At 47.2% G+C, this 26,820-nt stretch overlaps 1 protein-coding gene across 6 annotated transcripts in view; it reads right to left on the bottom strand.

Annotated features, from left to right (window-relative positions):
* RFC2 (replication factor C subunit 2) overlaps nt 1-25,272 on the bottom strand; it is a 38,836-nt gene extending 13,564 nt beyond the window's left edge. For 3 of the 6 annotated variants that reach the window (XM_025425777.3, XM_025425781.3, XM_025425779.3), the window contains exons 1-5: nt 25,123-25,272; nt 24,729-24,878; nt 5,381-5,450; nt 2,623-2,664; nt 2,202-2,308 (exon numbers count right to left, since the gene is read on the bottom strand). In XM_025425777.3, the coding sequence (XP_025281562.1) occupies nt 2,202-2,308; nt 2,623-2,664; nt 5,381-5,450; nt 24,729-24,878; nt 25,123-25,124 (371 nt within the window). In that variant the 5' untranslated portion in view covers nt 25,125-25,272. Of the gene's footprint in view, nt 1-2,201; nt 2,309-2,622; nt 2,665-5,380; nt 5,451-8,996; nt 9,155-24,728; nt 24,879-25,122 lie in introns of those variants that run through there. The other 3 variants (XM_025425778.3, XM_035718258.2, XM_025425780.3) reach the window with 1 other exon arrangement.
* Between the last annotated feature and the right edge of the window lie 1,548 nt (nt 25,273-26,820).

Here is a 26,820-nt window from a genome sequence, read left to right as displayed (position 1 = left end):
GGTTAGCATCTGCCTTCGGCTCTGGGCATGATCCTGGAGTCCCAGGATCAAGTCCCACATCAGGCTCCCGCAGGGAGCCTGCTTCTCCCTCTGCCTATGTCTCTGCCTCTCTCTGTGTCTCTCATGAATAAATAAATAATCTTTAAAGAAAAAGAAAAAAAAAAAACGGAAGAGATTAAAGCACTGAGAACCACATCCTCAAGGAATAATCAAAGGCAGATTGCAGACATTTTATTCAACAGTTCCTTGTTTTCTAATCCTCTACTGTTGTTTTCTTTTTAAGATTTTATTTATTTATTCATGAGAGACAGAGAGGAAGGGGGCAGAGACACAAGCAGAGGGAGAAGCAGGCTCCATGCAGGGAGCCCAACGTGGGACTTGATCTCCGGTCTCCAGGATCACGTCCTGGGCTAAAGGCGCCACTAAACTGCTGGGCCACCGGGGCTGCCCCCTCTACTGGTTTTTATCTGAAGAGTGAACAGCATCTCACGCCCATCGGGATGACCACCACCACCAACAACAACAGAAAACAAATGTTGGTGCAGATGTGGGGAAATCACATACTGTCAGGGTGCATGGCAACTGGCACAGCCACCACAGAAAACAGTGTGGCACTTCCACAGAAAATGAAACAGAATTGCCAAAAATAACTCAGCAGTCCCCTTCCTATGTGTCTGAGATATATGAAGCAGGGTCTCACAGACCTGTCTGTAACCCCTGTTCATGTGAGCATTATTCACTATTCACAGCAGCCAAAAGATGAAAGCAACACTGTCCAAAACACATGAACAGATAAGCAAAATGTGGTGGTCTCTCTACACAGTGGGATACTAGTCAGCCTTAAAAAGGAAGGGAATTCTTTTTTTTTTTTTAAGATTTTATTTATTTGAAAGCGAGTGAGCATGAACTGGGGGAAGGTGGGGAAAGGGAGAGGGAGAAGCAGGCTCTCGGGCAGCCCAGGTTGCTCAGCAGTTTAGCGCTGCCTTCAGCCCAGGGCGTGATCCTGGAGACCTGGGATCGAGTTCCATGTCAGGCGCCCTGCATGGAGCCTGCTTCTCCCTCTGCCTGTGTCTCTGCCTCTCTTTCTCTCTGTGTCCCTCATGAATAAATAAATAAAATCCTTTAAAAAAAAAAAAAAAAAAAAGAGAAGCAGGCTCTCCATTGAGCAGGGAGCCTGATGTGGGGCTCAATCCCAGGACCCTGAGATCATGACCTGAGCGAAAGGTAGACATTTAACCAACTGAGTCACCCAGGTGCTCCAAAAAGGAAGGGCATTCTGACACCTGCTCCATCATGAAGAACCTTGAGGGCATTATGCAGAGTGAAGTAGGCCAGTTACAAAAAGACAAATACTGTATGATTCCACTTAGATGAAGTCCCTAAAAGAGTTAAGCTCATAGAAACAGAAACAAGGATGGTGGTTGCTGGGGCTAGAGAGAGGGGGAAACAGAAAGTTATTTGTTTCATGGATATACAGTTTCAGTTCTGCAAATGGAATGAGTTCTGGAGATGGTTGCACAACAGTGTGAAAGTATGCAACACTGCTGAACTGGGCATTTAAAAATGCTGACATTTGGGCAGCCCGGGTGGCCCAGCGGTTTAGCGCCGCCTTCAGCCCAGGGTGGGATCCTGGAGACCCAGGTTCGAGTCCCACATTGGGCTCCCTGCATGGAGCCTGCTTCTCCCTCTGCCCCCCGCCCCCGTCTCTCATGAATAAATAAATAAAATTTTTTTTTAAATGCTGACATTTAATGGAATGTGTATTTTACTCCAATTAAAAAAATTTTTTAAAACTTTCATTAAAGGAGTGCCTGGGTGGTGTAGTCAGTAAGCATCCGACTCTTGGTTTCCACTTAGGCTATAGGATTGAGCCCCAAGTTGCCCTCCGTGCTTGATGGGAAGTCGGCTTGAGATTCCCTCTCCCTTCGCCTGTCTCCCACAGGTGCATACATACACACTCTCTCTCAAATAAATAAGTAAATCTTAAAAAACAAAAAAACTTCTTTAAAAAATAAAGTAAACCAGTAACAGTGCTCAGGATGCCATGTGGATAGGCAAGTGATGGCCATTCTTGTTCACAGGGAAGGATCAAAGGAAAACACAAAGCTGGGAAGTAAACTCCAAGGAAAAGGTGGTTTCTATGACAACACAAGACTTCAAACACTTGCCACCCTTTATGCAGCCCTAACTCCTGGGCATACCTGTCATTTGAGGCATTGAGCTCCAAAACAGCATCCTTGAGCGCTGGGCCCAACAGGGCACGGGCCAAACACAGGATGCTGGTAGTTTTGCCGGTCCCCGGGGGGCCCTAGGGAGAAGATCGAAAGGGCTACAGGCCAGCAGAATGAGCTTGCCTTAGCTCCCAAGTTACTGCTCCCCAATCTGTTGGTGTTCACCTTCCCTTCGAACCTCCACCCTGACCCACAGCACACTCCAAATCGACACGGACACCAACCCACAGGCCTCCCGATCCAACAGAGCACAATGCTTCCCTCTGCCAAGGGGAATGGCAAGGGCTCTGGGGGCCAGGGGCCTCTCTGACGAGGAAGCTCTGTGCACTTAAGCTCTTGGAGGGAAAGTGAAACTCTAAGATCACCAACAGGGCCCCAAGAGGGTACTTACAGCGATGATAATATTGGGCACGTTCCCTTCCTTTGCAAAGACCTGAAGGAAGAAATATGCATCAGAAGTGGTTAATCTGCGGGGCACCTGGGAAGCTCAGTGGATGAGCATCTGCCTTTGGCTCAGGGTGTAATCCCAGATTTCTGGGTTAGAGTTCCATATCGGGCTCCCCACAGGAAACCTGCTTTTCCCTCTGCCTCTCTCTCAAGAGTAAATAAATAAAAATATTTTTTTTAAAAAGTGGTTAATCTGCAGATCTGAGATGCCAAGCTCCTCCTCGGCCACACAGACCAGTTTAGGGACATGGCCATAGGGTTCTCCATGTGGATACCCCACAGAACTCTCTCCTCTGCATATTCAGAACCAACGTCCTCATTCCCCTCATGCCCGAGGCCCTACCCATGTTTCCCCTCACCTAGGCCGTCCATGTCATCAACTCTACTGCCTACACCAGGAACCTAGAGGTCATGGTCATCCTTGACTGGGCCTCCTCCACTCCCCATGCCCCAAACAGCACCTCAGTTACGGAGGCTTGGCCATTTCCTCTCCTCTATCTCCATGTCCTTTTCTTCAGCCCCACTGCCACTTACTTCACCAATTACCTCTCACCTGGATGGCTTTCAACTGGCCCTTAATTGGTCTCCTGGCTTCTAATCCTGCCTCACGCCCATACACTTTCCCTACTATAACCACAACCAATTTTCTAGGATGCCCATCTATTAAAACATTTGCACCTGACTGAAGCCCCTGGCAGACTCCTTCCTGCCCTGTGAGCCCCAACCCTTAAACAGGGCTCAGGAGACCATGCCCACCTCACCAGCTCATTTCTTACACACCCCAATATATACACTCTACAGCCTTGTTATTCTGTGGGCTCCATGGACCCAGAGCACCCGGATCCCCCAGGAGCCTGTTAGAAAAATGCAGATTCTCTGGCCCCGCTCCAGAAATTTGGGTCTGGATCTGCATTTTTAACAAGATCCCACAGGCAAATTCATATACCCATTAATGTCTGGAAAACACTATTCTGTATTCTACCCTCCTATAGCTCCCACCCACTGCCAACAAGCTAAGCCCTCTCACCTCTGGGCCTTTGCATATGCTATTCCTGCTGCCTTCCCTCCCTCTGCTCCTGACCCCCAAGTCTGATTAACTTTCACTTACTTAGCTCTGCTGTCCCTTTTTCCATTTGAGAACTAAGACACTGTGAGCGGGTCAACTCTTCCCATGTGCATCCAGAGCACACCGTACCTCCTCTGGCAGAGTGCTCATCACAGTACCTATTGACTTTAGCCTCTATGAGACTAAATCACACAGGCAGGGGTTGTGTCTATTTTGTTCACTGTTATATCAACAGCTCCTAACATCATACCATACCTGGCCAGGAAATACTTGTAAAATGAATACATTTGTAGAATAAATATCTTGGCAGCTGTTAAAGTCTAAGGCCCAATTACTGCAGAGACTGCTTCCATCATGCCTCAATTAGCTGGGCTTCTAGATTCTGACTAAAGACCTCTAGCGCTAGGATTTCAAAGCTTGCTATACTGTGAATACTCACTCCTACTTGTTCCTGTCGTCCTGAAGTAGGCTGTGTCCTGTCACTTAGGCCTTCTAGGCAGGGGTTGGCAAACTATAATGAAGGAGTGTTGGGGGGAAGTGAGAGGTAATCCAGCTGAGGTCTGGTTGTTTCTTTAAGATTTATTTACTTAAAAAAAAAAAAAAAAAAAAAAAGATTTATTTACTTGATAATAGTGAAAGGGAATATAAGGGAAGGGAGAAGAAATGTGTGGGAAATATCAGAAAGGGAGACAGAACATAAAGACTCCTAACTCTGGGAAACGAACTAGGGGTGGTGGAAGGGGAGGAGGGCGGGGGGTGGGGGTGAATGGGTGATGGGCACTGAGGGGGGCACTTGACGGGATGAGCACTGGGTGTTATTCTGTATGTTGGCAAATTGAACACCAATAAAAAATAAATTTATTATTAAAAAAAAAAAGATTTATTTACTTGAGAGAGAAAGAGAAAGAGCACGAGCAGGGTGGACAAAGGGAGAGAGAGAGAGAGAGAAAATCCCAAGCAAAATTCCCATGACCCAGAGATCATGACCTGAGCCGAAACTAAGAGTCCAACGTTGAACTGACTGTGCCACCCAAGTGCCCCTGGACCTGTTTTTATAAGCCTCCTAGCTAGGAATGATTTTGTTTTGTTTTGTTTTGTTTTAAGATTTTACTTATTTATTTGAGAGAGAACACAAGCAGCGAAGGGGGAAGGGCAGAGGGAGAGGGAGAAGCAGATTCCCCCATTGAGCAAGGAGCCAGATGCTGGGCGCAATCCCAGGACCAAGATCGTGAGTGACCTGAGCTGAAAGCAGATGCTTAACTGACTGAGCCACCCAGGCGGCCCAATTTTTATGTTTTTAAAGGATTGTTTAAAAAATTAAGATTATTGGACAAAGGCATTATACAGTTTACTAAAGTCTCAGATATCTTCCAGTTGGCCTTTACAGAAAAGGTTTGCCATCCCGGCTCTAGAACCATAGGTCAGAGAACCCCACCCCAATAACCTAGTGCTTGAAACATGTGAAGTTAGACACCATGGTTTCCAGTCTTCTCCAAACAGACTATCTCTCAATCCCTCAATCTGGATTCATGGTTCACCCCACCCCACTATCTTGGCAGCCTTCCTCCAAATGCCTCAAGCTTTTCAAAACCATGATGTGACATAAGATCATCTCTTAAAAAAAAAAATCACTCACCTCCAGCCTGCTCACTGTGTCTTCATTCCCGACAATTTCATTCAACTTTACTGGCCTGTATTTTTCAACCCTGTTTTTAAGAAAATGCATAAAGATGTTGACATGACTATTTTCACTCTGCCCAAGAACAAGCACTAAAGGGCAATCCTGAGATCTTTGTCAGAAGACTGTATACATTCAATTTAAATACAGTAAATGTTGTAGGTTTTACATTTAAAAAGGTACCCAAGTGCCCTTTGAAAAGTGCCTAAGGATTGTACACCACAGGGTTCAAACCCGCCACGGCAGAGACACACCTGTTGTTGCTGGAGAAGGGCCAGAGTGGGCCATCTGGAGCAATGGGACACTGCAGCAGCCCGGTCTGCCCGTCACAACAGAAGCTCAGTACATGCGGCACTGATATCATCCAATCTGACAGACATGGTGCAACCCAGCCCCCTTCTCATCCCTTACCTGCCAGTTCCTGCACACTTGTGCCAGGTGCACAGCAGGGCTGGCTAGACAGAAATCATAAGCCTATCCTGTGATCCTATGAGGCTATGTGGACAGGCTAGTGGCTTTCTCAGATCAACATTTCTTTCTTTTTAAAGATTTATTTATTTGAAAACACATGCACACAAACGGGCATACGTGCACATGAGCTGGGGGAGGGGCAAAGGGAGAGAATTCCATGCAGACTCCCTGGAGCCCAGAGCCCAAGAAGGGCTGGATCTCATGACCCTGAGATCAGGACCTGAGCAGAAATCAAGAGTCAGATGCTGAACCGACTGCGCCACCCAGGCACCTCAACACTTCTCTCTTTTCAAATAAAGCAAGCTATGTTATGACTTTCTCTAGCTCTGAGAACAGAAGTGGCATAGATTTGCAATGATTTGACCATCAACACTTCCTCTGCCCTTGACTGTACTCTCTGATTTACCCTCAGCTTGCAGTCCCTGCAGGTATTGGTTCTGCTCCAGAAGCAGCTAAGTGCAAAGAAGCTTGTTTGTCACATACTACAGTAAATAAAGAGCTCTCCTCCAAGACCAGCAGATGGAGCATGCTTGTTCCTACTCATTTCTTGTTTATATTCAGTCCTTTCCAGGTGCTGAGCACCATATAAGGAATTTGAGACCTTAAGGGCAGAAAAGAGGAAGGTAGAGAAACAAGCAAGACATCGTTCTTGCTCTAAAGGCTTTTCCTGGGTGCCTGGGTTGCTCAGGTTGGTAAAGTGTCTGCCTTAGGCTCAGGTCATGATTCCTGGGATCAACCCCCATGTCAGGCTCTCCGCTCAGCGGGGAGCCTACTTCTCCCTCTCTTGCCTGCCACTGCCCCTGCTTGTGTTCTGTCAAATAAGTAAATAAATAAATAAATGTTTATCTTTAAAATAAACAATGAAATGAATGAATGAATGAATGAATGAATAAAGGCTTTTCCTATCAACAAGCACATAGAGCTTAGCAAATATAGTGCTATAGTGCTAAACCGGTTATATAAACCAAGGGCTGTGGAAGCTCAGAAGAGGGAGAGAGCCAACACTTGGAATGTCAGGCGCTGAAATTTGAACTGGACTATGAACATGGCAAACATGCTCCTCCTTCAGGGCCTTCACAGGGGCTCCTCCTGCCTGAAAGCTTTCTCCACATCACCACATGGCTCACTCCTGAGTTCAGGTCTTTGCTGAAATTATCTCATTAAAGGCCGTCACTGACCACCACGGTCATTTTACTTTATGCCACCTATCATCATCAAATATACTGCATATCTATTGGGTTTATTCTTTATTCTTTCCCCATGAAATGGAAGCTCATGGCAGCAGTGTTTTGTTTTTTATTTTATTTATTTATTTTTTTAGGGATCCCTGGGTGGCGCAGCGGTTTGGCGCCTGCCTTTGGCCCAGGGCGCGATCCTGGAGACCTGGGATCGAATCCCACATCGGGCTCCCGGTGCATGGAGCCTGCTTCTCCCTCTGCCTGTGTCTCTGCGCCTCTCTCTCTCTGTGACTATCATAAATAAATAAAAATTAAAAAAAAAAAAAAAAAAAAAAAAAAAAAAAAAAATAATAAATTTTTATTTATTATTTATGATAGTCACAGAGAGAGAGAGAGGCAGAGACATAGGCAGAGGGAGAAGCAGGCTCCATGCACTGGGAGCCCGACGTGGGATTCGATCCCGGGTCTCCAGGATCGCGCCCTGGGCCAAAGGCAGGCGCCAAACCGCTGCGCCACCCAGGGATCCCTGTTTTGTTTTTTAAAGATTTTATTTATTTATTTGTGAGGGACACACAGAGAGAGACAGAGACACAGGCAGAGGGAGAAGCAGGCTCCATGTAGGGAGCCTGATGCGGTACTCGATCCCAGGACCCCAGGATCATGACCTGAGCGGAAGGCAGATGCTCAACCACTGAGCCACCCAGATGCCCCAGCAGAGTGTTTTGTATAATGAAGTATCCTAAGCATGTAAAGTAGTGTTGTGCGTAAAAAAAATATAACTCAAGCCACATGTGTAATTTTACACTTTCTGTGGCCACATTAAAAACTAAAATGAGGGCAGCCCGGGGGGTTCAACGGTTTAGCGCAGCCTTCAGCCCAGGGCCTGATCCTGGGGACCCAGAATCGAGTCCCACATCAGGCTCCCTACGTGGTGCCTGCTTCTCCCTCTGCCTGTGTCTCTGCCTCTCTCTGTGTCCCTCATGAATAAACGAAATCTTTAAAAAAACAAAAGAAGTAAAATGAGGGGCAGTTGGGTGGCTCAGTTGGTTAGGCCTATGCCTTTGGCTCAGGTCATGATCTTCTGGTCCTGGGATAGAGCTTTGCATCCAGGTTCTGGGATCAGTGGGGAGTCTGCTTCTCACCCCCGCCTCGCTGTGCGTGCACGCGCTCTCTCTCTCTCTCTCTCTCTCCCTCTCTGAAATAAATTTTAAAAACTGTTTTTATTTAAGTAAAAATGGGTGAAAGTTAATTTTATTAACAATTTACTGACCCTAATATATTCAAAAGATTATCATTTTCAACATGTAATCAATGTAATAATTACGAATGAGATTTTTTTTTATACTAAGTTCTGGAAATCGGGTGTATTTTGTACACCATCAGCCCATCCCCATTCGGACCAGCCTCATTTCCATTGCTCTCAACGGCCTCAAGGGGCCAGTGGCTGGGGGACTGGACAGTGCAGCCGTGGATGGATGGGCCAGGAAGGTGTACTGCTCTCCATTTAGGTATGTGGTCAGGAGAGGGGTGGGTTGGAGGGATGGGCACTCAAGGAGGATGGAGGAGTGGGCCCGAAGGGGATGGCCCACACCACACCTGCGCCCGTGGCAGGTGGCTGTCCAGGTCACCTGCTGCTCTCGGTGCCCAGGACGCGCCTGCAGCACACCACCCCGAGTTCCGACCGACCCCGCACGCGACGCTTCCCGCCAGGCGCTGAGGGGGCGGCGACGACCGCAATTAGCACAATTAGAACCCGCTTCCAGAGTTCAGACCGCCCACCGCGCAGCCCAGGCGGGGCCTTCTCCAAATCCGCAGCTACTCGGTGCCACCCCGCGGCCTCCCGCCCCTGAGTTCCCGCAGGACACGGCCCGCCAACGCGCCCACCACACGCCCAGAGCACCCATCACTTAGGGCGGGGCCCTCACCACGGCAGTTCGTAGTGGCCGGCGCTGCCCGGGGCCTTGCTGGAGGCGGGCGGAGGGTCCTGGGGCCCGCGCTCCCCCGCGCCACCGCCGCTCTCCTGCACCTCCATTCTTCCCGCGCCGGAGGCCCCGCCCCATGACGCCATCACGTAGGCCCCGCCCCAGCCCCCGAGGGCCGCCGGGCCGCCGCGGAAGCCGAGGCCAGCGCCTCTCGCGCCTGCGCAGAGCGCCCGGCCGCGGCCCGGGGTTGGGGGGTGCGGGTGGCTACGGGAGCCCCGGCGTCCAGACGGCTAATGAACGGAAGGTTAGGCCGGATCGCATCGACGCCGAGAAGGCAAGTCGCTCCAGGAGGGGACGTTCGGCGGTTTGCGTCTCTGTGCGATTTGTGTGGGAGGCCCGGTCGGCGCTGTGGGTCTGGAGCGGCGGCGGCGGCGGCGCCCGGGCAGCCCGGGGGGCGGGGGGCGTAGGGGCATCCGGCTGCGCCCCGGCGGGCCCACGCGGACTCGGACGGGGACCCCGACTGACGTGTGGGCCGTGCCCTGCGGTCCCGATCGCTCGGGTGTCCGGGTGGAAGCGGCGGTTCCCGTGCGGTGGGCTCCCGCGCCCTGGCGCTTGGCGTTTGAGGTCGGGGCGTTCTCACGGTGCTGCGAGGTGGGACTTGCTGTCCCCTCTGGGATGTGACCGCGTTTCATTCCGGAAACATGGGTGCTCCATATGCCCGAATGCTTTGAGCATTGTTTGCGCCGGGGTTTCGCCCTATTGAAGTAATCTTCAATCGCAAAGCCCAAATGTCCTAATAATCATGAATAATAGGGATCCCTGGGTGGCGCAGCGGTTTGGCGCCTGCCTTTGGCCCAGGGCGCGACCCTGGAGACCCGGGATGGAGCCCCGCGTCGGGCTCCCGGTGCACGGAGCCTGCTTCTCCCTCTGCCTGTGTCTCTGCCTCTCTCTCTCTCTCTCTCTCACTGTGTGACTATCATAATAAATAAATAAAAATCCTTTTTAAAAATGATGAATAATAAAGATAATGAACAATGACTGTCGTTTACTACGCACTCGCTGTGCACCAGACCCAAGGCGGATACTCCTAATTATCCACAGAAGCAGGCTGGAGAATGATTGGATCATTTGTCCCATGTCATTTAGGCTGTAGGTGGTCCAGCCAGGATTCATTCCCCACCATGCTGCCAAAGCAATTGGTATAATATTGTATTGTTTGGATTAGGAAAAAAAAATGTTTTAAAGATTTTCTTTATTCATGAGAGACACAGACAGACGGAGAGACACAGGCAGAGGGAGAAGCTGGCTCCATGCAGGGAGCCTGATGTGGGGCTTGAGCCCAGGACCCCAGGATCACGACCTGAGCCAATTTTACACCCAGGTGCCCCTCGTGTAAAATTCTGTTGTATTGATGGGGGTGGCTCAGCAGTTGAGCGCCTGCCTTTCATGCCCAGGGCGTGATCCTGGAGTCCTGGGATCCAGTCCCACATCAGGCTCCCTGCATGGAGCCAGCTTCTCTCTCTCTACCTGTGTCCCTGCCTCTCTCTCATGAATAAATAAATAAAATTTTTAAAAATTCTATTGTGTTGCATTTACCATATTTCACCATAATTTCGGGTTAAAAACTGGCTTTCGGGCACCCCTGGTGGCACAGCGGTTTGGCGCGGCCTGCAGCCCGGGGTCTGATCTTGGAGACCTAGGATCAGGTCCCGCGTCGGGCTCCCTGCATGGAGCCCGCTTCTCCCTCTGCCTGTGTCTCTGCCTCTCAGTCTCTTTCTCTCTCTGAATAAGTAAATTAAAAAAAATACTTATAAAAGCAAAAAAAGAATTGGTTTAAAAAAAAACTGGCTTTCATGGCCAAATCGAAGAGAAGAATTGGGGCCCATTTATCTCTATCCCTATTTGCTTAGTACAAGGACTGGTGCTCGGTAATTGTTCGATTTGAAGGTCTTTAATGAACAGTGAGGATCCATGTTTTCACAACAGTTTGGGTCAGCTGTGAGGAACTGGTTTGCTTTCACCAGAAGGCGATCAGAACTCCATTGGCTGTTTTCCTGCCATCACCAGTTAAAATCTCTATACGTTTTGGTAGAAGACCTTGTCTTCTAGGTGATTGATGTCATTCAAATCATCATGGGCTCCAAAATCTAGATCACGTGATTTTGTCCAATTTTTATCCTTACCTTTCAGTTTTCTTTCCCCAATTACAGACATTTATTGGAGAACACAATATTGCTGTTATATTCACTTTTCACATGTGAATTCTCTGCTCCCTCTTTCTAACCTGAGTGGTCAGCTCCATGAGAAGAAAAGTGCCTGCAGCCTAATGCCTGGTTCCTTCCTTTGCACATAGTAAATGCCGAGTTTCTGTCCGCTAACTGCTCATTCCGGTTCTGCACCCAGGCTAGCGAGTTAGAAGCAGTGGGCACAACTTACAATTGTGTTCTGTGAGATGGATGGGAACACATGATTTCTCATTCTGTTTAACTTCTTGCCAGTTGGGCAGGAACCACAAATGACTCAAATCCTGAAGCAGTTTGTTCTCTTTGGTGGTAATTACTAAAGTTTCCAGGTTCAGAACTTAGTGTTTTTCTTTTTCCCTTTTATATGATTTGGGGGCAGGGGAAGCTTGAAGTTGGCTCTCCTTCTTCCATTCTCCTTTGAACCATCCTGCCTGTTTCAGAAATCGCTGTTCAAAGATCCTCTATTTCTCCAGAGAAGATACAAATTTTCTTGAAATAGAAACTCTTCTTGAAATGTCTTTTTCATGGTTTTCCCTGGGGTGTTTTCCACGTGATGAAATTAATATTTTCCTTACTGTCAGCTATTGCACACACACACACACACACCCCTTCCACCATATACACAGCTTACAAATAAATCATTTTCAATAAATACAGAAAACCATATATAATTCTTAACTCTCTCATGGTTCTTTTCCAAAATTCCCACTCTACAGGAGGCCTGTTGGCACCCACAGGACTCTGCATTTGCTGATACACTTAGGATGCCAGGAGAATCAGAGAAGGAGGTGACCTTTGGGGCAGAACTGTATAACAGGGCTTCTTTATATTGAGCCTTCTGTGACTTGTTGGACTTGATCCCAAACAGAGCTCAGAGTTTAAAAACTCCAGCTATTCCTTTTTTTTTTTTTTTAATTTTTTTTACTTATTTATGATAGTCACAGAGAGAGAGAGAGGCAGAGACACAGGCAGAGGGAGAAGCAGGCTCCATGCACCGGGAGCCCGATGTGGGATTCGATCCCGGGTCACCAGGATCGCGCCCTGGGCCAAAGGCAGGCGCCAAACCGCTGTGCCACCCAGGGATCCCAACTCCAGCTATTCCTGTAGGCCATACAGCAGCCACGGGGGCGGGGGGGGGGGGGGGGGGGGGCAGGGCATGTTGGGGAAACCACAGGTCAAGCAACAAACCAAAGGAAAGGTCAAGGGCAAGCCCAAGTGAATTCCTCCTCTTCTAACAAATCTGCAAAATCCCAGGAAATTGAATCTGCACCTAGGCTAAGCTCCCTGACTCTTAACCTCACCAGGGCAGTTAGTTATACAAAAGACGAAGGGCATGGAAAGGAGAACAAAAGACAGAAAACAAAATTCTTGGGGTGCCTGGGTGGCTCAGCTGGGTAAGCCTCTTGAGTCTTGATTTCACCTCAGGTCATGATCTGAGGGTTGTGACATCAAGCCCTGCATCAGGCTCTGTGTTCAGTGTGGAGTCTGCTTGGGATTCTCTCTCTCCCTCTACTCCTCCCACTGTTCATTCTCTCTCTCCCTCTGTAAAAAAAAAAAAAAAAAAAAAAAGGAAAGAAAAGAAAAAAGAAAAGAAAGAACAACTCCTTTACTGAAAGCCAGAGCATTCTCATAAATTGTTAGATGGGACAGGCAACAAATCTTGGTTAAAATGACACCATGACTTTGATCACTAGAGTGTAGCCCAATTCCCCAATGATGACACAGGTCGTAGAGTTGAAAATCGGGTGGCATCTCAAGACCAGGACTACCCTATACACCTGCTTTCCATCCACTGGTACCCTTCACTGCCCCAGAATATCGAGCCTACTTGATGCCATTTGCCTTGCTTATCCTGAATTTTTTTAAAAAATCACATTTTGTTTTCCAGTGGGTTTCTTGATGAATTGTAGCTGGTTTGTTTGTTTTTTAAGTGGTGATGCTGCCACTGAAATAATTGTTAACTCTCAGATGCTGCAGTGTTCCATCATCCTTAGAATTTTTCTAACATTCTTATTAGCATTTTCAGTATTAAAAGGCTCATCATGTAGTGAAAAGGTATATATCCTAAACATACCTACAGTGTAAGGATTTGTTGTTTGGGTAACATTTGTCCTCAGGAGTTGCTCTGATTATATTCATGGAATTTGGAAACTGGTAGAAATCATTTAGCCTCATTCCTGGTTTCTGTCTTTCACGAATATTGACTGAGTGCCTACAGCCACTTGCATGGAGAGGGCAAGCTTCCACCCTCAAAGAGCTGACTTTGTAGGGAGGGAAACACACCAAGCAGCCAAGCAGATGTTTATTTACTTATAATTCTGGTTAAATGTTAGAATAATAAGATAATAAGAATAAGAATAAGGACCTGATTGCAGTGATAGGGTACCACCTATCAGGGGGCATTTGACCTGAGATCTGAACTCTGAATCTGAGAGCTGAGTGCCTGTTGGCTTTGCTCTCCTGAGACCCTGTTTATTTCTGTATTGTACTCACAATTATCTGGATTTATTGCTTTGTTTAGTATTTGTTTCCTCCCTAAAATGGCAGCTGTTTAAGAACAGGAGCTCTCTCCATCCTGGTCACCGCCATATCCCCATGGCCTAACAAGACCTGACAGACACAATGACCACACAATGGCTGGAGGATCCAGGGTAAGTACGAATCAGTGTTGGAGAGAGAAGAGGCCTACAGGAGCCAGATTGTGCAGGACGAGAGAAATGTTAGGTAAAAGAAACAAGGCCCAGTTTTTGTTTTGTTTAAGATTTATTTACTGTAGGGGCACATCGGTGGCTCAGTGGTTAAGTGTCTGCCTTCGGTTCAGGTCGTGATCCTGGGATTGCATCCGGCATTGGGCTCCCTGTGGGAATTTGCTTCTCCCTCTGCCTATGTCTCTGCCACTCTCTCTGTGTCTCTCATGAATAAATAAATAGAATCTTTATTTAAAAAAAAATGTTTATTGTAGAGACAGAGTACTAGGAGGGGGAGGGGCAGACAAGGGAGAGAATCTCAAGCAGACTCTTCATTGAGCCCAGAGCCCAATGCAGGGCTCAATCCCAGGGCCCTGAGATCATGACCTAAGCCAAAACCAAGAATTGGACAATCAACCGACCAAGCCACCCAGGTGCCCCAATAAGGCCCAGTTTATGTTTTAAGTCTCTGGTTGCAATGTGGTAAGTGGCATGGAAGGAGGCAAGGGTGCTTGTAGAGAAAACTATATGTCGCTTTTCATGATGAGCACTGAGTAATGTACAGAATTGTTGAATCACAATATTGTACTTGTGACACTAATGTAACACTGTATGTTAACAACATTGTAATTAAAACTAAAAACTTAAAGAAAAGAGTAGGATGTGTTTGTTTGGTTTTGTGATCTTTTTAAAAAAAAAATGTTTTATTTAGGGGCACTTGGGTGGCTCAATGGTTGAACAGCTGCCTTCAGCTCAGGGTCCTGAGATCAAGTCCTGCATCAGGCTCCCCACAGGGAGCCTGCTTCTCCCTCTGCCTGTGTCTCTGCCTCTGTGTGTCTCTCATGAATAAATAAATAAAATCTTCAAAAAATAATAAAATCATATTTTTTAAAATTTATTTGAGATTGAGAGAGAGAGAGAGAGAGCATGACCGGGGGTAGGGGCAGAGGGAGGAGGAGAAACAGACTCCACTGAGCAGGGAGCCTGACTTGGAGCTCAATCCCAGGATCCTGGGATCGTGACCTTAGCCTATGGCAGACACTTAGCCAGTTGAGTTACCCAGGGGCCCCTGTCTTGTGATCTTTTTCTTTTTCTTTCTTTTTTTTTTTTTTAAGATTTTATTTATTCATGAGAAACACAGGGAGAGAGAGAGAGAGAGGCAGAGATACAGGCAGAGGGAGAAGCAGGCTCCATGCAAGGATCCCAACATGGGACTCGATCCTGGATCTCCAGGATCAGGCCCTGGGCCAAAGGCGGCGCTAAACCGCTGAGCCACCCAGGTTGCCCTGTTTTGTGATCTTTTAACCTCTAAATTTAAAACTATAAAACATATGAAATAAATGTACTGAAAATAGTATCAACATTCATATACTTATCCACCAAGACAGATGTTAAAATGTTCCTCTTTTTTTAAAATGGAAATAAAACATTAGGATACTGCTAAAGCTCTCCACCCCATTCTTTTGTCTTCTCTCTTCTACCTCCACTTTACAGAAGAGGAACCCAAGGCACAGAGGGGTCAAGCTTTGTTCCTAAGGTCTCTTGGCAGGTAGCGGGGAGCCTGGATCTACACTGGGTGGTCTGAGCCCTGGAGGGGGAGGGGTAGAAGGAGAGGGAGAGAAAGAATTTTAAGCAGGCTCGGTGCCTGGCACAGGTCTTGATCTCACAACGATCATGACCCGAGCAGAAATCAAGAGTCAGACACTTAACTGACTGAGTCACCCAGGTGCCCCTCCATTGTGCTTATTAGATAATTTCTCTAGCATAGATAGAAATAGAATTGCTAGGTCCTAAGCAAGAGCATCTTCAATTTAATAAGGATCATTAGAATATCTTTCTGGGGCAGCCCAGGTGGCTCAGTGGTTTAGCGCTGCCTTGAGCCCAGGGCCTGATCCTGGAGACCTGGGATCAAGTCCCGTGTTGGGCTCCATGCATGGAGCCTGCTTCTCCCTCTGCGTTTGTCTCTGCCTCTCTCTCTGTGTCTCCCATGAATAAAAATAAAAATAAATAAAATATTTAAAAATTTTTTCCTATCTTTTTTCTTTTTTTTTTTTTTTAGTGTAGTAGTTGATACACAATGTTACATTAGTTTCAGGTGTCATTGGTAAATATATATATATTTTAAGGATTTTATTATTCATGAGAAACAGAGAGGAGAGAGAGAGGAGAGAGGCAGAGACACAGGCAGAGGGGGAAGCAGGCTCCATGCAGGGAGCCCGACGTGGGACTCGATCCCAGGTCTCCGGGATCACGTCCTGGGCTGAAGGCGGCACTAAACTGCTGAGCCACTGGGCTGCCTGGTAAATATTTTTTTTAATAAATGAATAATCCCAGGGAGTTTCAGAAATACAAACATGGTGACCTAAGTAAAAATTTTGCATTAGTATTTTTCTGTAGCATTCATGTATGATCGTTATATATTTAGTATTTTAAGGATTTGAAATGCTAAAGAGAAGTTGGCATACTAGTGTCTACCAAGGGAACTTTATAATTCTAACCTAAAATGTAAAATTGAAGGGCGCCTGAGTGGCTCAGTTGATTAAACGTCGGACTTTTGGTTTTGGCTCAGGTTGAGATCTCAGGGTTGTGGATGGAGCCCTGCGTTGGGCTCCATGCTCATCCAATAGTTCTGCTTGTTCCTATCCCTCTGCACTCCCCCACTCTCTCTCTCTCCCTCTTGAATAAGTAAATAAATTTTTTTTTAAAGATTTCATTTATTTATTCATGATAGTCACAGAGAGAGAGAGAGAGAGGCAGAGAGACAGGCAGAGGGAGAAGCAGGCTCCATGCAGGGAGCCCGACGCGGGATTCGATCCCAGGTCTCCAGCATCGCGCCCTGGGCCAAAGGCAGGCGCTAAACCGCTGCGCCACCCAGGGATCCCAGTAAATAAATTTTTTTTTAAATAAAATGAAATAAAATGTAGGGGCGCCTGGGTGGCTCAGTCAGTTAAATGTTTGCCTTTGGCTCAAGTCATGATCCCAGGGTCCTGGGATCAAGCCCCACATGGGGCTCCCCACTCAGTGGAGAGTCTACTTCTCCTCCTCCCTCTGCCCTTCCCCCTGCTTCTGCTCTCTCTCTCAAATAAATAAATAAAATATTTTTTTTAATATTTTTAAAAAATAAAATGTAAAACTGAATTAAATTAAACTTGTGGGAGAGCACCAGGGTGGCTCAGCGGTTGCGCGCCTGCCATCAGCTCAGGGCGTGATCCCGGAGTCCCGGGGTTGGGTCTCACATCAGGCTCCCTGCGTGGAGCCTGCTTCTCCCTCTGCCTGTGTCTCTGCCTCTCTCTGTGTCTCTCATGAATAAATAAGACCTTTAAAAAAAATTAAACTTGTGATTTTAGGTTAAAATCTTATTAAATTATAAATAGTATTACAATATTATTTTTTTGTATTACAATATTTAAGGGAACTTGAGATTCAACATATTCTGTTTAATAGATTTATAGGATATATTTAAGAACTTAGGTTTGTCAGAAAACTAAGAAACTTAAAGGAAATTGGACAATTAAATTTATAAATGTAGTTTAAAATGTTTGAGAGAGGGTAAATAAAGATTTTATTTATTCATGAGAAACAGGAGAGAGAGAGAGAGAGAGAGTGGCAGAGACATAGGTAGAGGGGGAAGCAGGCTTCAGTAGTTTCTATTCTACTATTCTAATAGTAGAGTTTTAGTTTAGTTAGTTTAGGTTTCTACTAAATAGTAGAGTATTCTAATAGAATAGTTTCTATTCTACTATTTCTAAAATAGTTTCTAAAACTATTTCAGTAGTTTTAAAATATATTCACAAAATTGAGCAGTCATCCACACAAATTCCAAAGTACCTCATCGCTTCAAAAAGCAACCCTAGACCCATCAACGGTCATCATCTGCCCCTTCCTCCAGCCTCTCCAGTAATCTGCTTTCCGACTCTATGGATTTGCCTATTCTGGACATTTTATATAAACAGAATCCAAGGGGGATCCCTGGGTGGCCCAGTGGTTTAGCCGCCTTTGGCCCAGGGCGCAATCCTGAAGTCCTGGGATCGAGTCCCACATCAAGCTCCCTGCAGGGAGTCTGCTTCTCCCTCTGCCTGTGTCTCTGCCTCTTTCTCTCTGTCTCTCATGAATAAATAAATAAAATCTTAGAAAAAAAAATGTTTGAGAGATTTTAATTATGCTATATCTAAAAAAGCCTTTAAAAATATCAATCATCAAAAGGTGCCTGGCTCGCTCAATTGGAAGAGCATGCAACTCTTGATCTCCGGTTTCTAAGTTTGAGCCCCACATTAGGAATAGAGATTACTTAAAATAATAATGCCAATAATAATGGTATAAGTCAATAAATGTCAAAATTCACTAGAGTTATGAAAAGAAAAGGATTGTTGTTGTTTTTTTTTAATATTTATTTATTCATGAGAGACACACACAGAGAGAGGCAGAGACACAGGCAGAGGGAGAAGCAGGCTCCATGCAGGGAGCCCACATGGGACTCCATCCCGGGACTCCAGGATCACGCCCTGGGCTGAAGGCGGCACAAGCCGCTGAGCCACCCAGGATGCCCATGTTATTTGTTTTAAGCAGGCTTCACACCCAGCATGGAGCCCAATGCAGGGCTTGAACTCATGACCCTGAGATCAAGACCTGATCTGAGATCAAGAGTCAGATGCTTCACCGACTAAGCCACCCAGGCACTTCAAGAAAAGTAAGATTTGTAAAGTGAACTTGAAAGCATGAATAAGGTTTCTCAAATTTGTAACTTTACAAGTCAAAAGAAAATCTGTAACTTTCTAAATTTTTAAATGCACAAAAGTTGTCTCAGGGCTCACTGGCAAACCCACATCTGTATGAATTGTCACTTGTTGGGACGCCTGGGTGGCTCAGCGGTTGAGCATCTGCCTTTGGCCCCAGGGCGTGATCCTGGGGTCAGGATGGAGTCTCACATCGGGCTCCCTGCATGGAGCCAGCTTCTCCCTCTCTCTGTGTCTCTGCCTCTCTCTGTGTGTGTCTAACATGAATAAATAAATAAAATCTTTTTAAAAAATGAATTGTCACTTGTTTCCCAATCGGCTATACTAGTGTACAGTAGTATACTACTGTACCAGCAGTACCAGGAGGTAATATTTTAACGTGCTACTCCGGGGGTACCTGGGTACTCAGGGGGTTAAGCGTCTGCATTTGGCTTAGGTCGTGATCCCAGGATCTTGGGGTTGAGGCCTCTTTGTTGGTCTCCCTGCTCAGCGGGGAGTCTGCTTGTCCCTCTCCCTCTGTCCCCCACCTTGCACTCTTTTTCTCTCCCTCAAATAAAAAATATTTAAAAGAAGAATAGAGGGGAATCCCTGGGTGGCTCAGCAGTTTAGCTCCTGCCTTCGGCCCAGGGAGTAATCCTGGGGTCCCAGGATCGAGTCCCACGTCGGGCTCCCTGCATGGAGTCTGCTTCTCCCTCTGCCTCTCTCTCTCTCTGTCTCTCATAAATAAATAAAAATCTTTAAAAATAAATAAAAGAAGAATAGAGAAGAAAGTGCTGCTCCATTATCAAGTACTATTATTATTACAGAAGGGAAAACTCCGGGCCACTGAGATTCCATGAGGCTGGCACACAAATGTGCCCTGTGGTCCACTCAACGGTCCCACTCCCCACCGTGGGCCTGCTCCTTCCACCTTGGACAGATGCCTCTCTGCCGACTGTCTCTGTAGTCCCCGCAGTGAGTGTGGGGCTGGTGACGACCTTCAGGCCCCACTAAGGTTTACTAACGTAACTAGCAATTGGCCTGGGTAAAGGGCTTTACACTGACTCCCTCTGTGAGGTTGTCATCCCCATTACAGAAGTGGAAACTGAGGACATCTGGTACCCCAGATGCCTGTCTCTACCTCTCCTGGAGTCTCTCCCCAGGTCTGGTGTGTATCTCTGTGCGTGTGACTTGCCCTGTCATTCTGGTTAACGAGGTCACAGGGTAATCTCTGGCTGGGCTCTTTTCACAGGCATCTCAGAGAAGGCTGCCCATTTGACAATGACAGTCCTCACTGTGGAGCTGCGATGTGACTCTCGCAAGGCAAGCCCCCACAGGACGAGCCCCTTATGAGCACTGTTCTGGGAACTCTGTTCTGACCACAGCAGGTGATGCCAAGCTAGTTTAACAGGAGCGTCATGGTCCAAGCATCGTGGCAGGTGTACAGGCGTCCCACACACTACAAGTGACACCTGGAGAGCACTTCAGCAGAGTGGCCCAGGCCCCACAGGGAGATGCCCTGTGAACTAAGTATTCAAAGGAAGCTTGCTCAAGCTTAAATCCGACACACCTGAGCAAACGTGTCCAGAGAGAACTCTTGATTTTTAAATGTTTACACCCCTCAGCAGCAAAGCACTGATCTGATACCCTGGGCTTTGAGGGGCAAGGGGAGATACCTACACATGACCCTGAGATGCATCTTTTAAAAGACCTTTACTGTTCCTCACAAGAGGGCATTTTAGGGTGGGTAAGGCTGGTGATTTCAAGGAGAGCCTGCCCTGCTTTAAGCAAATTCTGAAGAGCAGTGGTTTAATAACCCTCTCAGGAGACAAGCTGTTCTACGTAAGTACACGTTCCGGTTAAGTGCCCTCTGTATGCAAAGTTTTTCATTTTAACTATTTTGTTAAATTTTAACAGTTGAGAAACTGAAAACTGCTTCACACACTTCCTTGCCTTCTTAGGGGAAAAAAAAAGGTACAGAATTTTTCCCAGTGCTTTAGGGTGATCAGTACAGTGGGTGTGGGATTTGTGTGCTGAGATGTGGGCACTACCCCGTGGCTACAGGCAGCATGCGGTGGAACTATTTGCCCCACACTGTAGAACCTGGGCCACGAGGAGGTTTGGATTCCTTACTTCTAATTTTGTTCCATTTATTTATTCGTCCAAGCTGTCCCTTCTTCCTGTACTCAGTGTGTCTGCCCTGGCCTTCCTGTGGCTGCTTCTCAATCTGCTGAGGGATGGGGGACCAGCGCACCACACTCATTCCAGTTCTGTCCAGTTATCCCTCCTCTATCACTGGCTGATGCAGGATAGGAGTGCTGATTTGAAGCAGGCTGCCCATGAGGAGCCGGATGTGGGACTCGATCCTGGATCCCAGGACCAGGACCTGAGCCAAAGCAGACACCCAACTGCTGAGCCATCCAGGCATCCCTCTTTTTTTTTTAAAGATTTTTTAAATTTATTCAAGAGAAACAGAGAGGCAGAGACAGGCAGAGGAGAAGCAGGCTTCCGGCGGGGAGCCCGATGCGGGACTCAATCCCGGGACCCTGAGATCACCATCTGAGGCAAAGGCAGACGCCTAACCACTGAGCTACCCAGGTGTCCCTCTTTTTTTTTTTTTAAGATTTTTTATCATTTTTAAATAATCTCTACACCCAATGTGGGGCTCGAACTCACAACCCCAAGATCAAGAGTTGCACGCTCCACCAACTGACCCAGCCAGGCTTCCCAGGAGTATTTCTGTTTGGTTGTTAATGTGGTGTGCAAATGTATATGCACATATGCATGTTACATGTAACATACATAGTGTAACATATAACATACATGTATATATATATCATTGCCACTTTAATTTTTACTTTCTTTTGAAGTTATTTTATTTTATTTTTTTTAATTTTTTTTAAATTTTTATTTATTTATGATAGTCACAGAGAGAGATAGAGAGAGGCAGAGACACAGGCAGAGGGAGCAGCAGGTCCATGCACCGGGAGCCCGACGTGGGATTCGATCCCGGGTCTCCAGGATCGCGCCCTGGGCCAAAGGCAGGCGCTAAACCGCTGCGCCACCCAGGGATCCCTTGAAGTTATTTTAAAGATCTTATTTATTTGAGAAAGAGGTAGAGAGCATGAGTGGGGGGAAGGGTCAGAGGGTGAGGGAGAAAGAATCTCCTGCAGACTCCAACCTGAACTCAGAGCCCAAAGCAGGGCTGACGTCATGACTACGAGACCATGATCTGACCCAAAATCAAGAGTCAGGTGCTCAGGGCACCTGGGTGGCTCAGTGGTTGAGCGTCTGCCTTTGGCTCAGGGTGTGATCCCAGGGTCCTGGGATCAAGCCCCACATCGGGCTCCCTGCATGGATCCTGCTTCTCCCTCTGCCTGTGTCTCTGCCTCTCTCTCTGTCTCTTGAATAAATAAAATCTTTTTTTTTTTTTAAGGGAGACGCTCAACCAACTGAGCTCCCCAGGTGCCCCTCTAGCAGTGCTTTAGAAGGTGTAGGTTCTTGGGAGCCTGGGGGGCCCAGTCAATTGAGCATCTGCCTTTGGCTAAGGTCATGGTCTCAGGAGTCCTGCATGGGGCTCCCTGCAGCTAGGAGTCTGCTTCTCCCTCTACCTTCCTGCCCCTGAGTCATGATCACTCTCTCTCTCTTTCTCTCAAATAAATAAATCTTAAAACAAAGAAGTGTATATTGTAGGACCCAGAATTTCCTTCTGGAAACTCGTCTTACAGAAATGCTTACACATGCACAGATATATGTATGACGATATTCACTGTGGTAATTTAGAACAGGGGAGAGCAGGAAATGATAGAGAAATCCATCTGTAGGTGGAAGGGGGAGGTAAATTGTGCTATATTCATACTACATAGTCATTAAAAAATAAAGGTCCTGGGCAGCCCTGGTGGTGCAGCAGTTTAGCGCCGCCTGCAGCTCAGGGTGTGATCCTAGAGACCTGGGATCGAGTCCCATGTCAGGTTCCCTGCATGGAGCCTGCTTCTCCCTCTGCCTGTGTCTCTGCCTCTCTCTCTCTGTCTCTCATGAATAAATAAAATCTTTAAAAAAATAAAAATGAAAAAAATAAAGGTCCTTCATGTATGCCAACTAGAAAAAGTCTCCATGCAAAAAAGAGTTACAGGAAAAAAAGTAATAATTCAATGTTGTTGTTTTTTTCCAGATTATTTATTTATTTATTTGTTTATTTATTTAGTGCAAGCAGAGAGAGGCAGAGGGAGAAAGAGAGAGAGAATCTTAAGCAGGCTCCACACCCAGCACAGAGTCCAGCACAGGGCTTGATCTTAGGACCCTGAGATCATGACTCAAGCCAAAGTCAAGAATCAGATGCTTAAAAAAAAAAAAAAAAAAAAGAATCAGGTGCTTAACTGAGCCACCCAGGTGCCCCTCAGATTTTAAGTGATCTCTACACCCACCATAGGGCCCAAACTCACAACGCTGAGATCAAGAGTCACACGCTCCACACGCCAGGTGCCCCTGAAGTAAACAATAATTCTATGTAAAAGTCTTGCTACATCAGGTGTGGTACAGTGACATACTAGCTGGGAGCAGGACACAGATGCGGTCTCGGGAAGCTCCGGTCAAGGCTTCTCAAGTGTAGCTGCATAGAATCACCGAGATGGTTTGACACAAATGCCGAGGCCAGGAGGCCACCATAGAGGTTCTGATGGGGTAGGTCTGGGGGCCTGGGCACACAGCAGGAATGAACTTCTGCTCCAAGAGTTCAATGAACCCAGAAAGGCAGGGACCACAGTGGGAGTGGGGGTGTGGAGATTCTCCCAGAAGAAACGTGAGTGCCAGGACAGGCCCTTTAGGCTGCTCCTGTGGGACCTTCTCTTTTCTTTTTCTTTTCTTTTCTTTTCCTTTCTTTCTTCCCTTTCTTTCCTTCCTTCCTTTTTTTTTCTTTTCTTTCTTTCACTTCCTGTTGGGTTCTCTGTGTGTTGGAACATTCAGACAGCTAGATAGTGAGCCCACTTTAAGCTAAGAAGTCCTATAATTGAGAAAAAACACATGTCTACACAGATCAATTTGGGGTTGACTAACTGCATTTTTAAAACCTCACCTAGGCTGCTTGACGTTTCTTTCTGCACCAATCTCCCCGGGACATTATTCTCAGTGTGAGGTCACACCCACCATTTCAATACCACCTCCACTGCCAAAGGGGTGCTTCTCTTGGGTCCAGTCTGACCTGCTGGTACTCCAGTTTGGGGGTGTATTTTGTTTTCCCTAATCCCAGAAATAGCCAAGCACTGGTCTCATTACCTGAAGGAGTCACGAAGTGAAGCATAGCCTGAGCATGCCCACCCACTCCTGTGCGCTTGAGCGCATACCACATTCTTCGGGAAGCCCCAAGGGCCCCAATTCCAAGAAGGTGCATCTCACAGAAAGAATGTTTGCATCTTGCCAGAGGTTGTGGGGTGCAGGGTATAACTTCGGAAATCCTCGATACCCTGCAAGATTCTACCAAGATTGCAGCTTGTTATGCCCCAGGAAGTGCCCTCAGTGCAGGGACACTGTACACAGGCTGTGGGGTGGGGTGGGGGGAACACACGCTAGAGACAAGCTGGTGCGGTGTGAAAGGCCCCCAAAGAGAAGCTTCGCCATCCAAGGTGCAGATGCGCCAGCTGGGGATAGCGGCAAGTCAGAGATGGCCACAGACACAGGCGGTAATTGGACCATGTCTTTATGGGTCCGTCCATCCATCCACCTGTTCATTTATTCAACAAATATTTATTTAGTGAACAGGACCGAAGTCAGGGCCCTGTCCCCAGTATGGGATACAGATGAGGAAGGGCTTCCGCTCAGCACGGCAGATGCCACGGGTGGAGGAGAGCGACTCTGAGCTCAGAGCTGGTGGAGAAGCATTAGGGACAGTTCCTTCCAGGAAGTGATGCTCAGGCCAGGCCCTGAGAACCGAGCAGGAGTTATTCTCCCGGGGGAGCCCGAGAGGCGGGGCGGCCCGGGTTCCAGAAGAGGGCGTAGTCCGTGCAAACTCGGGGAGGGGGGTCTTGGAGACAAGTCAAAGCTCAAAGAGGTAAGTTAAGTCCAGACAAACAAGCGGTGGAAGCAAGCGCGGGGCAATACCTGTACAGCCTGGGGATGGCGGGAACTCCGCGCAGCCGAGACAAAGGGTGTCCAGGTGCAGGAAGGGCAGGTGAGGCTGGGGAGCTGGCCACGCGCCTCGCAAGCGCCAGGAAGCCAGTGCTAAGTCTCAGCAAGGCGGATGGAGGAACCCTGTGGATTAAGAGAATGGGGCGGGGCGGGGGGGGGTGATCAGAAGGTTAGGGGACTCCCTCGGAGGGCACTGGAGTCCCAAACCCGGGCCCCAGTCAGGGGTACAGCCTGCACATGCCCCCCACACCCACCCTATAGAGGGGATGGAGGTGGGCGGGCCCGAGTAAGCGGCGTCCGGAGGTCCCCTGCTTAGGACAGCCCCAGCTCAAAAACCACCTCTCCCCCACCGCCCGCAAATATTTACATCCTGTTTAGGCCGAGGCCTCCCAGGGCCTCAGATTTTCATGAATAAAATATGAGTTTCTCGGCCGAGCCAAGGAGGGAAGAAACCCCCGCCTGCTGGTAGGGACCGGAGGCAGTTTAGAGTTTCGGTTGCTGCCGCCTCCCGCGTGGTATTTGGAGGAAATTTGAATTGGCCGATCAAGGTGACCCGGGGCGGGAGATTTGGCATTTTCTATACCTTCTGGGAATTCTAGGAACTAAACCAGTGGCAGCGCACATCCCCTGAATTTTACTCATAGGGCTGTTTCCTGAGACACTCAGACTTTGACTCTTTTATCTTTCTGAAATGTGGTTATACTAAAGCCCAGGCTTTCATAGGCAGAGGGGGACTTTCGGAGATAATCCAGCCCAATGCCTTCCTTTAAAAAAAAAAAAAAGAAAGAAAAGAAAAAAGATTTTTTTAATTTTATTTATTTAAGACACAGAGAACAAGGGGATCCCTGGGTGGCTCAGCGGTTTAGCGCCTGCCTTCTGCCCAGGGCGTGATCCTGGAGACTCGGGATCGAGTCCCACATCAGGCTCCCTGCATAGAGCCTGCTTCTCCCTCTGCCTGTGTCTCTGCCTCTCTCTCTCTCTCTCTGTGTCTCTCATGACACACAGACACATGAATAAATAAATAAAATATTAAAAAAAAAAGAACAAGAGCATGAGCAGGAGGGGCAAAGGGAGAGGGAGAAGCAGATATCACCACCTCCATCAGGGAACCCCACCCTGGGTTCAATCCCAGGACTCTGGGATCACGACCTGAGCTACCTGAGCTGAAGACAGACACTTCACTGACTGAGCCACCTTTTAAAAAAGAGAAAACCCAGGCTCAGAGGGCAAGGGTCTTGCCCCGGGCCACATAATTGGTTATGGTTCCCTGTCACCTGGTCCACTATTTTTTTTTAAGATTTTATTTATTTATTCATGAGAGATACCGAAAGTTCCCTGTCACCTGGTCCAATATTTTTTTTTAAGATTTTATTTATTTATTCATGAGAGATACCGAAAGAGTGACAGAGAGAGAGAGAGAGAGAGAGAGAGAGAGAGAAAGGCAGAGACACAGGCAGAGGGAGAAGCAGGCTCCATGCAGGGAGCCCGATGTGGGACTCATCCCTGGTCTTCAGGATCAGGCCCTGGGCTGAAGGTGGAGCTAAACCACTGAGCCACCCGGGCTGCCCCTGGTCCAGTATTCTCCCCACCACGTCACACTTCCTACAAGTACAAAATTTTGAAATGCATAGACAGTCTATACAGAATGGTTTTGGATTATCAGAAAATTGAGCAGATAGTATGGAGACTTCCCATATACCCTCTCCCCTGGCAAAATTTCCCCTATTAGTAACATCTTAGGTGATGTGGTTGGTATATTTATTACAATTTTTTAACACTTTTGTTTATTTTATTTTATTTATTTTTATTTTTAAATTTTTTTAAATTTTTAAATTTTTATTTTTTTTATTTTATTTATTTTTAAAGTAGACTCTATACCCAACATGGAGCCTGATGTACAACTTGAATTCATAAACCTGAAATCAACACCCTAGCTGAGATATAGAGTCAGAACAAGGGAGGCTTGGGTGGCTCAGTGGTTGAGCATCTGCCTTAGGCTCAGGTCATGATCCTGGGGTCCTGGGATCCTGTCCCTCTTCGGGATCCCTGCAGGGAGCCTGCTTCT

The sequence above is a fragment of the Canis lupus genome, chromosome 6 (genome assembly GCF_003254725.2).
Source record: "Canis lupus dingo isolate Sandy chromosome 6, ASM325472v2, whole genome shotgun sequence".
NCBI lineage: Eukaryota > Metazoa > Chordata > Mammalia > Carnivora > Canidae > Canis > Canis lupus.
The sequence above is the reverse complement of the archived record's forward strand: the minus strand, read 5'-3'. Positions and strand labels throughout refer to the sequence as shown.